At 38.3% G+C, this 10967-nt stretch overlaps 1 protein-coding gene across 1 annotated transcript; it reads right to left on the bottom strand.

Annotated features, from left to right (window-relative positions):
* Window positions 1–2128: 2128 nt before the first annotated feature.
* Window positions 2129–10511, bottom strand: septin12 (neuronal-specific septin-3; the record flags this gene model as incomplete). The annotated part of the gene is made up of 7 exons (XM_008415624.2): window positions 2129–2399; window positions 3043–3094; window positions 4308–4404; window positions 4644–4739; window positions 6588–6705; window positions 8994–9131; window positions 10396–10511. Coding segments are annotated over 7 exons (780 nt in total), but the record flags the coding sequence as incomplete, so codon positions are not given.
* Between the last annotated feature and the right edge of the window lie 456 nt (window positions 10512–10967).

The raw sequence follows: 10967 nt of genomic DNA, 5'->3' as shown, positions 1-10967 counted from the left end.
TGGATAAAGATATTGGTTACTCTGAGTACCCAACAAGCACCAATGGGGGAGGGGCGGGGTCCCTTACTCATAGATTTAGAAACAGTTCATGTGTGGATAAAACGTTGCTCCAGGTCTGAATCCAACTGTGAGTCTGTAAGACCTGAAATTTGATTCATTCAGCTCAATCTGACAAACTTCAGAGACTGAACACAAATGCAAAGCACGTCTTGAAGATTTTTTATTTCTAAAACAAACATTTTAATAACCAGGTATCGCTTTTCTTCCCCGTCACAATGACGCACTAATTTATGTTGGTCTGTCATGGTAAATGCCAGTAATTACATTAAACATTAAACTTTGTAGTTGTAAAGTGACAAAATGTGAAAATGTCCCCCTTTCACAGGGCTCTACATGTTCTACCATTTATCAGATATAAAAAAATTCTTTCTATAAAAAGTAATTAAATGTATTTTGTGTTTGAAGAAAATGACAGCTGACTAGTTTAACTTTGTGATGTGTTTTGCAAAATTGGCCACAGTGTTAAAGGAAACGAAGAATGTGAAAAGCGACAGCTAATCTTGAAGCAGTGGACAAGATTAACATGTTGAAAAAGGCAGCTCCCTTTATTAAACACTCTTAGTTTTCATGCTACATGTTTCACAGCTATTCAGTCTCAGTAGGAACACAAACACATGGCTTACTAAACACTCATAAAACACTTTCAGAGGATGTTCATTAAGCATGAAACATTTCCTTCTTCTACTGTTCACAGAATGGTTTTTCTGACAGAAAGCGTTTGATAATGGATGTTCTTTAAATTTTTTCTCCACCAGGTGGCGCACTGTGCAAAGCTGCAGCTGAACGTCCACTCGTGTTGAAAAGAACCGAAATGAGCCAGCAAGAACAAGAATTTGTTTTAAAAATATTTCTGTAAAAGTTACACTTTAAATTGAAACACAAATGAAAATTGAGAATGTTTTCTGATATTTTGGCACTTTAATGTGGACAGCAAGCTTTAAAGAAGCTTTAAAGCTACAGAATGTAACTTTTATGAAAAATAAATATATATTTTTACATATTTGTTTAAATTGTCACTATGTCGTGACAGTATAGCGTGAGACAGATAATCTGTGAAGAAACTGAGCTTTGCTGAAAACTAGAAACATTCAATCAGAGCCAGGAGGGTCTTAGCGTTGTCAATCATGTTGGTGTACACACAGATTCTTCTGCTACGATGCAGCTTCTCCCCATCAGTAGAGCCTGTCGTGAATGCTAAGGCTGGCATGGCCATCAATGACGACACATAAACAGCAGCTAGTTTGCAAGTATGATTGACAGTGCTAAGCCCCTCCTCCTGGCTCTGATTGGTTCATTTTGGTCAGTTCATTTCGTCAGACGGCAATAGCAGCACAGGAAGGAGGTGGAGGGGATCAATCTTTTCATAGATTATCTGTCTCATAGCAAACTGTCAGGACATGGTGGCAGGTTAAACAAATATGTCATAAAGATATATATTTTCATAAAAGTTACATACTGCAGCTTTAACAGAAAGACTACTTTGGGTTTAACACATTGAACACCACGTCAGAGTCAGTTCCCAGATCTGTCCAGTGTGGACATGGAATCCTACAAATCAACACAGCTAGTAAATGATGACAATATTACGGAAACCGAATCCTACAGTTAAATCTTTTAGTTTGTATACTCTACAGCCAGTTTGCTCTATAGTTAACAGATCAAATTTATGAAATAATGGCAACCCTAAAAAAAATGCAGCTCAAACCACACATGCAGGTAATTAATGGCATAATTTGTCAGATTAAAAACTCAGTGGAGAAAAAGGTAAGTTCTTGGCACAGGAGGGGCTTCTAACTAACGCTTTATTCACCTGTTTTACACGCTGCAACATCTGAACTGAGCATAATTCCACACTGCAAGGCCAACATGTCTGTGGACATCATAACAAAGTGTGTGTTCACCCGGAGGCTGAACTACAGCCTCCATTAATCCCGCTTTTGTTCGTCCTCCCAGGTCGTCGCTGTGACCTCCCTGTCCAACACATCTAGCTGCAATTCATTTCCTCTATCTTACATCAAAACCTCCCACATTTCTCAGACAAAGTATTCCACTACTTGGTCCCATTGTTAAAAAAAAAAAAAAGGAAGAAAAGACTTCTCCCATGTTTCACCGTGACGTGAGGGCAGAGCCTCACGCCTTGTGAGCGCTCAGGAGGACAGGGAGGACGACGGACGGATCAGAGCTGACTCTCCGTCTCACATGTGTCGGTCCCGTTCTCCAGGGGCCAGCTGGACAGAACCAGCTCACTGAAGTTCATGTTGCTCTCCTTGAGTCGTCGCACGCGGTACGTCTCATAGTGGATGTTGTGGGTCACGTCCTTCAGGTCCTGCAGGTGAGACCTGAGCAGAATACAGTCGGTGAGAATTTCTCGGCTCCGTGGCTCTGATGCGAACTGGTTTCCTGTGAAAAATGCTGATGTGGAAGAAAAAAAACTTCCTACAGGAAACATCTGAAGCCACAGTCATACTGAAGAGTTCAGCAGGTAGCCCTTAACCCAGGCCCACATGTTCATGTTTTAATATGTGTGCTAAAAATGTGTTCCTCAGCAATGGTTATTCTAGCATTTTAGTAAATGTGAATATAGTGTTTAATAATGGCTGGTGAAAACCAGATCCTCCTTCTTCGTCCAGAAGGTCTGGACTTTTAGCTATTGAGAAACCTATGACCTATGACAACCTCCACTCAGATGTGCTGCTTAAGAGGTTCTGCTTCCAGGTTTTACTTTAGTGCTGTCGTTAAACTATTTCAACTCTATAAAGTTAGTCATTTTCTCAATAAGCTCACTTAATGCATGTGAAGTTGAGCCATATTGACTATTAGTGAATAACTGGCAAGTTTTTCCTTACAATAATTTTTAATAATTTCATAAACTCCAGATTTACACAGCTGTAAATCTGGACAGTTTTCATGCTATCAGGAAACTGACCATTTAATAAAGATCAATTCCTTTCCAATAATGATGAGCAGTAAAGTCAGACTCACCTGATAAGAAGATCTCTCAGGTTTGCAAATTCACAGTGAGCCACATTTTCAACTGCATGAAAAGAAAACAACAGATTAGCTCTTATCGTTATCAGTTACATCCTTTAATATACCAGGTGTTTGAAACCTGTCCTCCATAGCATCCAGTCTAGTTTTTGAATTGCTTTACATCAGATAATTCAATACACGTAAAAAGACAAATAACAAGCCCTTCCGGTTTTAAGCTTTGTGACTCGGGCCAAGTGTTTTGAATATCCATCCACATGCTTTTCACATCAGTTTGCTGTAATGTTGGCCCATCACTCCAGACAGACCTGCTGTAACTGGGTCTGTTAGGAACTAATCTGGCAGCATCCTTAGGGTCATTCATGTGGAAAACCTATTTGTCTCCCTGATGATTTGAGGTGTTGTTTCCATAGTTCCTCACAAAGTTCTTTCCTCATGCTGTCATCTCTGTTGTGAAGCCCACCAATCCCTATGCAGCTAAATAGTCTCCCACCATGATGCTGCCACCCCCTAAATCCACAGTTGGGACGGTGTCAACAAAGCTAATGGCAGCCAAATACTTCCATTTAGTTTAATCAGATGTCCTCAAAATATTAAAATACTTTGACTTGCAAACTATGATTTGTAATTTCTTTTGAAGTGATGTCTTCTTCATGTCAGAGTGACCTTTCAGCCCATGTTGGTTCAGGAAGTGTTGGTAACATTTCATTTGTCGGGCTGTGCATAAGACTGAGATAACACTGTCATAAACAGATGAATGTTTACGGCTGTTGTCATGAAGTGTCATTCGGCAAATAACTTTTAATGCAACATTGACATTTTTAATTGACTTTTAGTGAAAGTTTTAAAGGAATTTTGCATAAAATGTTTCATTATTTACTGAATAATGCAAAGTTGACACTCTTAATGAACTTTTAATGCAACTTTTAGTGCAACTTTGCACTCATATATATTTTTCCAGAATTTCGACACCTGGAAAAAAAAAAAAAAAACACCAACCCCACTGACTTTACCACCACTTCTCTGCTTCAGTTAAACTTTGACTTTTCTGTGCTAACCTTCACATAGCAGTTCTGATTAAAGAGTATTTTCCCACCATTAAAGCAACTCTCAAGAAATCCACAAAACAATACGCAGTCTAGAGGGAGCAGCTGTTAAAGCTGTTGAAGTCTGCCACGCCAAAGCGAGGATCCTGATGTCTTTACCACAGAGAGTGAGAGGCCTAAACCTTAAAAACAGGCCTGGAACTCAAAACTCACCTTCAATGATTCCCCACTTCGTCTTCCGGCCCAGCACCTTGTTTCCATTCACCTGGTGCTCCTTGTCAGTTCCCACAACAGCAAAGGGAATGCTTTCCTGGAAAAGTCATCGGTTATCCCGTTAAGACAATCTCCATAGAAACGTGTCAACAGAAAACTGAAATATTTGGTCCTATTATTGCTGTTATGGCCGTGGTACTTAGTTAGTTTGTTCATTCAGAAATTACAAAACATCTGTTCCGACAGCCAATCCTGTGCGACAAGCTTCAGTCCTGAAATCCAACGAATTCTTTATCGGTACTTCCTGTGAGTCATTTTAAGGCTTAGAATCCTCACCCTGATTCTGTCGTTGAGAACGCGCTCCTCTGGATCTTCATCGTACTCTCTCTGGGGGTAAACACGAATTCCATTGGATGTCAAGTCTTTCCTTATCTGCAAAAAGAAAGAATTTAAAAAAGTCAAACATTTAACAAACTCCAACAGATCAGACTGGATGCTTCATAGTTAACTCTTTGGAATCGTGTTAATGGAGCTTCTTTCTTTTGTACATGATCCTGATGCTCTCCGTAAACGCCGCTCAACGTAAGAGGCATAAACTGAGAAACATTTAGGACAAACTTGGGCTCTTTTATGATAGTCCTGACATTTACCTGTAAAGGTGAGGTTGTGGTGACAGCTGTGAGTGTGTGAACGTGTGTGACCATTGTCTGTCTCTGGGGGGATTTTTCACTAATAATGTATGCCTCCAAGCCTGATTGTGCCATCATCCACTTTGTGTCAAATGAAGCAATATAAACTGAAGCTTGTTCCCTGACCATGTAAATGAAACCAGGTTTCTAGTGTTAACCGAATGAGTTCTTCCTAACTTTCAGAACTATAGTTCATCTTAATGCAGTCAGTCTTCTCTGACTATTGTAGAAGTTAGTATAATCAAAATAAAATCACAGATATTGTTTTAAAAACAAAAATTTTCTCAGCTGGCAAGTTTAAAGAAGATCATGATTTTATTAAAGGGAACAACAACATTGCAGTGCTTTAACAGTTGGTGAAATAAAAAGCATGAGAGAGATTTCTATCAGCATTCCTACTGAGCTGAGTTTAGAAAATTTAGGCACTGAAATATGAACATGAATTTGTTCAGTTTTAATGGTGGTAAGCCAGTTTAGAACCAGACAGGCCTTATGGGTAGGAAGCAAAGTGACAGTTTGGCACGAGACAGAAAATCTGTGAAAAAAAAAGAACTCCTTTGTCTTCTCCTTTTATCAACTAGAAACAACCAATCAGAGAAGGGAGGCGGGTCTTAGTGCTGTCAATTATAGCCGTGTGCACGCCTCTCACAAACTTTCCCCTTCTCTCTGCTGCAATACAGCTACTCCCTGTCAGCAGAGCCTGTTGTGAATGCTAATGCTAGTTAGCATGGCCACCACTGATGGTGGATAATCAGTTTTTCTGGAATGATAAGTTGATTCTCCATCATTAGCACATGTAGTAGTAGTGAGTACATGAGGTTAGTTGACAGTGCTAAGCCCCTCCTCCTGGCTGTGATTGGTTGGTGCATTTCTTCAGACAGTAGTAGCAGCTCAGGGAGGAGGTGGAGGGGATCCAACTTTTCACAGATGATTTGTCTCATGTTGTTCGGACATGACATGGTGACAAGTTCATCAAATATGTAAAAAAAAAATGTTTTCATTAAAAAAAAGAAAGTTACATACTGTAATTTTAATGACAAAAGAACTTGAAATGTTATACGCATTAAAAATGCCAACTTTGAATGATTTTGTAAATTATGATAATTTAATGCAAAGTTGGCATTTTTAATGCACTTTCAATGCAACTTTTAGAGCAACTTTGCATTAAAATTGTCATTATTTAACGAATGACACTTCATGACAACAGTCATAGACATTCATAAAGACTTCTTCATATTCATGACAGATGTTATGTCATGTTTATGACAGTGTCATGTCAGTCTTATGCACACCCATTCAAATAAAGTATTACCAAATATACTACAAAATCAAAAACTACAAAATTAAAAACAAATTCAACAGCAACATTTTGGTGTATTTAGCCTGTTAGAAAAAGTGTTTTTTTTTATTTGTCAAAGTCATATTTTCACCATGTTATTCACACATTTATTAGTGCCATAGTTCTAAACTAAATATTTAATTCAATGTCACTTTAATTCACTTCAATCAGAGTATGTTAAATTTAACGTTAACATAAGTTAGAAAAGAGGTGAAAATAAAAAGAGTTGAGTAAAAAGGTTCGATGCCTCACCCTTTCTTTAAATTCCTGTCTCTCTTCTACGGTGAGTGTGTCTGCTTTAGCGATGACAGGCACAATGCTCACTATCTTCCCCAACCTCTTCATGAACTCCAGGTCGATGGGGCGCAGCCTGAAAACACAGAGTCCAGATGGAGTGTCACAAAATCACACACTTCAAAGCATTTTACTGGGGTTTTATGAGGTAGATCAACACATAGCAAAACAGTTATGAAGTGGGAGGAAAGGGTTAAATGTTTTTTGAAGTTTTTCTTTCACAAATAAAAATCTAATAAATGCGGCATAAATGTGTGCACAGCCTTCCAGAGAACGTAACCTGTTCCAGTCAAAAAAAGAATTCAAATAACATGATTCTGCTACCATAATGTGTCATGCTGACTTTTTGGAAAAACTCTGTATGTTTGTTTATGTGACAACAAATGACAAAACCAATTCACTCTATCGTGAGTTTAATGGGTACTTGGGGCTTGCTCCCACAAGTGGGCCATTCATGATAAATTTTACCGACCCACTATGCGAATTCATTATTCGCAATAAATTGCGGATTATTTATTGAGTAAATTATCTGCAATAATTTGCAAATAAATAATTCCCTAATTATTGCAAATTATTTATCGCAATAATTTGTCCCAGAAATTATTGCGATAAATGATAATATTGTTCTTTTGAGACCAATTTTCTACTAACATAATGATAAAGGCATAAAATTCGAGAACACCCTCTCAAAGATCAATAATCTTAATATCCAAGTAACATTTAACACTGGAACTGGATGATATTTTAAATATCCAAAATCAGTAAACAAAATAAATAAATAAAACTATTTATGCAGTCTCCGCTGAACAAAATTGTGTTTCAGCTCATATTAATCATTGGACTCAGAAAGAGAAAACAGGCAGAATTACCAGTTAGAACTTTAGTAAAATTAAAAAGTGTAAGTTAACTGCTGTCAAATGTTCGATCCATTTTTCAAAATGGCGGCTTTTCGACAACATAAAAGGGCAGCATCTTCAGTGAGCTACATAAACAAGCATGAAAATGGAAATTATTGCTCCCATTTTAAATGCTCATGCTATTAATTGATTTATTTCTTATTGTGACAGACTTACACACAAACTCTCTCCCCACTGTGTCACACACAGGATCCCAGATCCCAACAATCATACAATGCAGACAGAACTTGTATGACAGATGTAAATACAATAATAGTGGTGTTCCAACTTCTTTTCTGTTTCTGTCTTGAAGCCTCTGCTGAAGTGCAGCGCAGAACTCAATGGCACAATGCCACTGGTTAATGGTTTGGCCAAACCTCACTTCAAATATCCCAGTTTGGGAGCTTCCACCTCACAGAGCAGCCTTCACTCAGCTCCTTCAGACTTGCCAGCAGCAATTAGCAAACACCTGGTGGAACTGCGCATCAGCTGACCTCATCATAGCAGCTACTTCTCAGTGAAACGCTGGTAAAAACATTGTTAAAAGGTTAATAGAGGGGCCATGTGGAGTTTCAGAAAGAGCAGGAGTTTTTAAAGAGACAGAGGCCCAATTTCAAGGTGTTAAGTTAGGAAGTCAAATTTCATTTTAAGTAATATACAGAATTTTTATAACAACTGAAGTTAACATAGTTATTTGATTGAGCTATAAAGTGGCACCATGTGCCAGTAAAACACACAATACTGGCCCTCTAAAAAATGTTGATGCAACTAGGAATTGTTTCATTTGGCCCATTAAATAGAATCCACACAAAATACTTCAGTACAGTCTGCAACATGCAACAAAATTTGATCTTCAAAGAATAAAAGAAAAAAAAACAGTCTAACAATTTGAAGCAAAAGTGATTTTAAACACAGAGTCTCTAAACTGTTGAAGGAAATGAGAGTTCGCATGGCTCACGGCTAAACAAGTAGGCTGTACTAGAGGACACATTGTTACATCTCAATGTTATTTATATATAAGTGAAATCTGAACTCAAACCCGACTGATCAGTCTGACAGAGCCGTGGCTGCAAAGCATGTATTGCTTAGGTTTGGAATAGACCACAGTTTAACAATAGAACACTCAAAAAGCCCCTGCATGAATCTAAAAACATGACTGCAGTGAACGAATCTTTGTCTTAAAAACAAATTTCCTTAAGCACCATTGACTGCAACTTCTGCAGAGAAATCCGATTGGATGTTTAGTCAGACCAGATGTGGTGGGGTTGGGACGTGATGCATTCACTGACTCAGATATCTCTCAAAAGTTCATAATTAGTGTTCATTTCTGTGTGTAACCGTTTGATGCAACTCAGGTTTTACCCAAACATTTGATCGACTCTGATTTACTCTGATTCAGGTGAATCATTGTGGTTGGTTCCGGTGGTGAAAGTAGAGCTGAGCGTTGGCCAGCAGAGGCGGTGCTTACCTGTGTCCGGTTGCAGGCAGGAAGTAGATGCAGCAGTGGACTCTGCTGTCAGGTATCCGCCTCTTCCTGTTGATGTTCAGCTCCTCCCTCAGGTATTTCTCATACTGCTCGTTGACGTACTTCACTATGGGCTCCCAACTGGAGAACGGGCGCCAGAGAAGGGTCAGCATGGGATTATTATATTTTTATTTATTGTTGACAAATTACAATAGAACTAAAATCAACATTAATCATTCCGTTTAATGATGTGTAATTGGGTAATTTTCTTGTTTTTTCAGGACAATTTGCCTTCAATACGGAAGTCTCAGTATTAGAGTTTCAACCATGAGAGCAAGCTGACTTACAGTCAAAAATCTACAAAATCCACATAACCAGAAGTGACAGAAAATCTCTTCACCAAAAGCTCCTCTGATTTTAAACAAACAAACAAAAAATCTTGTTTGATTTTTAGATCCAACAAAAAAACCCTCATTAAACAGAAAGTTTCATTGTAGCCATGGTAACCTTCCTAGTGGATATTTTATTTGGTTTAAAATGATCCATTTTGATATGTATTTTCTTAAATACGGTGCATTTGGCCTGCCAGAAGAAGAACTCATTCCTAGATGAAGCTTAAATGTTTATCGGTCTTTTGTATCAAAATGAATTATTAGAGACAAATGAGGACAGATACGAGTATCAGGGAAGTAGACTAGTAATAAAGTCAGGACTTTCTGTTTACAGTCATAATGTGTTAGAAAGACGAGCACATGATGAAGGAGCATAACCTCTCTGTGTTCCACACATGATTTTTAATGGATTTATTATCATTCTTTTCATTTCCTGTTTTTCTTTAATAAAACAAATCAAACTCACTTCCTCACCTGCTGTCATCAGTGCAGGATGATCTCTGTGTTATGAGAACGACTTACAAAGGTTACACACTTTGGCTTGTTAATTTCATGAAACTAAGCATATTTTTGGTCTTATTCTCAATAACTGGGAAATGCAATTCATGTTTCCTATCAGGTCAAGTTTATAAATGTAGCACATTTCTGCAACAAGGCAGTTCAAAGTGCTTTATATCAATAAAAACATCACCAATTATGAAACGATTAATAAACATTATATTTTGTCAAACGCCATCATCAAAATCATCAAGCAGACACACATCAAATATATTGATCGATGTTCCACTTACTGATAATCAAAGGCAGCTCTAATCAGCTGCGTTTTAAACATTTATTCAAATAAAGTCAATGATTTCTGACGTTTGATTTCTAGACGTTTGTTCCAGATTAGAGGAGCATAGAGACTAATGTTTATCCACCGGTGTCCCACAGGGTTCTATGCTAGGTCCAGTTCCCTTGTGTTCATATATGATTACTGGTTACTGAGTGTCCTGGTTTGTTTCAATCCTCACCAGTTCTCATTGTTGATCTGGTCCCCAAACCCGGGAGTGTCGATCACCGTCAGCTTCATTTTCACCCCTTTTTCTTCAATCACTGCAAAGAACAGATCAAATGGATGAGCGCCACAGTGCCATGGGTTCAGTTATTCTAACCAGAAATAGACATTTTATGCTTTATTTGCACATTACATGTGAGGAAGGATTAGAATCTTTAAATCTTTCAGTTTTAAAGATTGTTCCCAGGAGTTTTCCTTCCTATTGTTGATGCACACTCATTCAGGAAGAGGGAATGCTCTCGCTACGTGACCGTGTGGAATCAGCTTGCTTTCACTTTACCAACTGGAGAAATAGATTGAACTTTACTGCACTGATCTGTGCATCTTTGAGTCTCTCCGACTGGATTCTAAAAACGTCCAGACTGAATTATCAGCGTTGTCAAACAGGTTCACCCTGACATGTACTGAGATGGAACCGTTTAACGGACTGTGATCGAAGCTCAACGTTGGTGCTGGCTAAAAGGTTCAGGCTGATTTAAAGCCAGAGCTGCACTCTATGTGCCACGGATCTATGTGTGATGACAGGAT

Source organism: Poecilia reticulata, linkage group LG8 (genome assembly GCF_000633615.1).
Source record: "Poecilia reticulata strain Guanapo linkage group LG8, Guppy_female_1.0+MT, whole genome shotgun sequence".
Lineage (NCBI taxonomy): Eukaryota > Metazoa > Chordata > Actinopteri > Cyprinodontiformes > Poeciliidae > Poecilia > Poecilia reticulata.
This window is presented reverse-complemented; position numbering and strand designations above follow the sequence as displayed.